This window comes from Nestor notabilis, unplaced genomic scaffold (assembly GCF_000696875.1).
Source record: "Nestor notabilis isolate BGI_N333 unplaced genomic scaffold, ASM69687v1 scaffold18297, whole genome shotgun sequence".
NCBI classification, from domain to species: Eukaryota; Metazoa; Chordata; class Aves; order Psittaciformes; family Psittacidae; genus Nestor; species Nestor notabilis.
This window is the reverse complement of record NW_009935329.1, coordinates 36,094-39,163: the sequence shown is the minus strand read 5'-3', so window position 1 is coordinate 39,163 and position 3,070 is coordinate 36,094. Positions and strand designations below refer to the sequence as shown.

The following is a 3,070-nucleotide window of genomic DNA, read 5'->3' as shown; positions in this document are numbered from 1 at the left end:
TCCAAAGTGAAGCTTGCCTGATTCCCACACACAATACACAATACTGATATTTTGTTAACTGTGTCACTTTGTCAACAATTGTCAGTCAGAATTCATTTAAACATTTAAAAAGAAAGCATATATGCTACATAATACTATGTGTACACTGAAAATGCATATTTATTACCTTTTATTTTTAAAACGCTGCATTCAGGGAGCTTGATTTCTTGTATTTAACACACTCATGGCGTAACCAGATCAGCTACTCCCCTCGTTTACTGAAAAGCTTTCAATCATGCACCACAGACAACGCTGAGAAACATCCAATAAACCAAAACATCATAATGGCAAACAAAACCATCTATTAGCACCACAGCTCTCCTTTAACAGCACGAACTACCACCACACCAGAACTAGTTGATTTATCAACCTAAATGCAAAACACAATGCAATCACTCAGCAGAGCAACAAAGAATAGCAGAGAAGGAAATTCAGAAGTTCATTTTCTTCCCTCATAAAGATCATGAGAAAAAATTCAAGTATGTTTGGATTTAAACACCTTGGCTGGGTACATACTTTTTAACACAACGCATTTGCTTCAAAACCTGAGAGGACAAGAAGTTTTCATCAGCAAACCTGATGCTGTGCAGAAGTGATAAAGCAGCATCTATGAAGAATTTGTACCACTTTTAATAGCATGGACTGCTATTCATTTATCTTTTTTAGCTAAACACATTTATCAAAGGAATAGAAGGGTATAACTTCTGGTCTTTGTTGCTTCTTTTAATGATGTTTCTCTATGACACAGGAGACTTATGAATGGAATGAAATACCCTGATAGGGATCAGTGTTGACTAAAAGACACACTAAGACCAAAATGAATTTTCTAGACTGCCCTCCAGAGAACTCAATAGTACCTGTTTTTAAGTTGAGCATTAAAGAAATGTTTCTCATACATTACTACCTTGAGTATTTCAGAGCCACCCAATATAATTAATACTCATGTAGTAATGGAAATTTGATGTAACTGAGAAACTAGGATCCAAAAAATAATGATCATTCCAGCTCTCCAAGAAGAATGAGAAGGGTATGGCTCCTAAAGGCCAGCAAAACCTGGGGCCTTAATGGGGCTGTCTATGAGAAGAAGAGCAGGTGATAAACCTAGAAGACCGTACACATTCCAGAATATGAGCAGAGCACCTCTTCCAGGTGAGGACGATTCTGAGCACTGTCAACATGTGAACACAGACCACATGTAAAATGTCAAACAAAAAACATGCTATATGGTCCACCAAGAACATCAAGTTTATAGTGAAATTTATTGTTCTGCTTCCTAATACAATAAGCTACAAGGTACATACAGTATAAAACGAGAACAGCCACAAAGCAAAGGTGATAAACATTCTGTGATGGTACAGTGAAGGTAATGTCTGTCTAACCCTTCCACTTTATTCCACAAACACCAGCTAAAACTACTGGCCCTCCCCCTCCCTCCCCTCCAAAAGTATTAAAAAGTAAACTGTCTCTCTCACTTAGGAGCAGTGGGATGCGCTGGTTTTTTTGAGGGCACTGGTTATCCGCCAATATCTCAAGAAAAACTGATGAAACTAAAGTAACGAAGACAAACTGTGAAGGTGGGAGTGATATGACCCATGCAAGATGCTCATGACACCTTGGTTCACTTCTCCTCAGAGCAAATGGCCTGTAAAGAAAGGAAAATTTTGTTACACCAAGTGAAACAGCAATTAATGTGGTCAGTGTTAAGATATAGCAAGCCAAATCTGAACTAGACAGGACTTGACTTAGGCACACAGCTAAACCACTCTTCTAACGAAAACATAATCTTCCTGCTATTAAGGTTTGGAGATTGATAGCTGACAATCCTTTTATTTTTAGATGCTGTACAGGAGAGTGCAGGCAGATTGACATGGCCATAGCTGACACCTACAAGGCTCCAAATCAAAAAATCTTGTCTGGAAGAACTCTAACAATGACATGAACTACGACCTTAACTCTTAAAAAAACCCCTGAGACCCATCAAGGCTATGAACAAGAGAAAGACTGAATACTTACCTTAAAGGCACAAAATTCATTTAACCAGTTTTTCATATATACTTGGTGCGGTTGAGGGCTCTCTCAGCAAGATGACCACTTTCATCTGTTATCTTCTCCCAGTCTGTTTGTCCAACAACAAAACCAATGGCCCTTTTCCTGTCTGCATCTTTTTTTTCTTCTAGATCTGCCCACCGCACCTATGGAGAACAGACTATCAGTAGGACAATCTCTTAAGAAATCCTGAGACAAATCTAGGTTTTCCACTGCAGATAAGAATTCTAATTTGTATTCATTTTCCTTCGAACAGATAAGTATTAATTTGTTTTCCAGTGGGTAAAGACAGAAACTACACCAGTAACATTATTGTTAATTAAGTATCCCGGGTGGTCCGTGGAGTAGAAGAAAGGTACAGTTGATTAGTCTTTTTCATTTCAATGCTATAATTCTGAGAGCTGAAGTGTAATTATTACAATTATTTCTCTGTTCAAAGCAATGCATTCTGCAGGAAGAATTATCAAAGATTCATTTAGCGTCTTCATTTTCTGTACAACCTGCCTTTCAATTACACAATGGAAACATCTAGAAGACAACACTAAAACTGCGGAACAACAGTGTTAAAGAGCAACTCGGCAATGAATGAGGGACAGCCTTCTTCTCTATCTCCTGTGATACATTTCTTTACACTAAATTTCATTCATTCATTTGTTATTTCCCAGTTTTTACAGCTGAAGCCATCTCCTCTGTGGCTCTTCATGATCACGCAGATCACTTGCGTGCATTCTGTTCAAACATAGACAGCGACTCCTTCACTCACAAAGCCATACACCAATGGGAGGGAGTGCAACAAGAAGGAGTGAGGAAGGTGAGAACGATGAAGGGCTAAGGTGCAGAACACTCAACTGGAACACACTGTTGCAGGACAAGAAAAAACAGTAAGTGAAGGAGGTCTTCCTTGACATCCTGATTAGTCCCGTGCCAATTTGTAAATTGGGGATGCAGCCTTACCACCTTTCTGCCAGTCTACCTGGATTTCTCC

The 3,070-nt window shown here is 38.9% G+C and overlaps 1 protein-coding gene across 1 annotated transcript in view; it reads right to left on the bottom strand.

The window, feature by feature from the left end:
• Positions 1–1,280: 1,280 nt before the first annotated feature.
• The window catches only part of YLPM1 (YLP motif containing 1), a gene marked incomplete at its 5' end in the record, with an annotated part of 37,809 nt that continues 36,019 nt past the window's right edge, over positions 1,281–3,070 (bottom strand). Inside the window, 2 exons of the mRNA XM_010017795.1 lie at positions 1,281–1,681; positions 2,053–2,231. Of these exons, the coding sequence (XP_010016097.1) occupies positions 2,085–2,231 (147 nt within the window). The remainder of the gene's footprint in view (positions 1,682–2,052; positions 2,232–3,070) is intronic.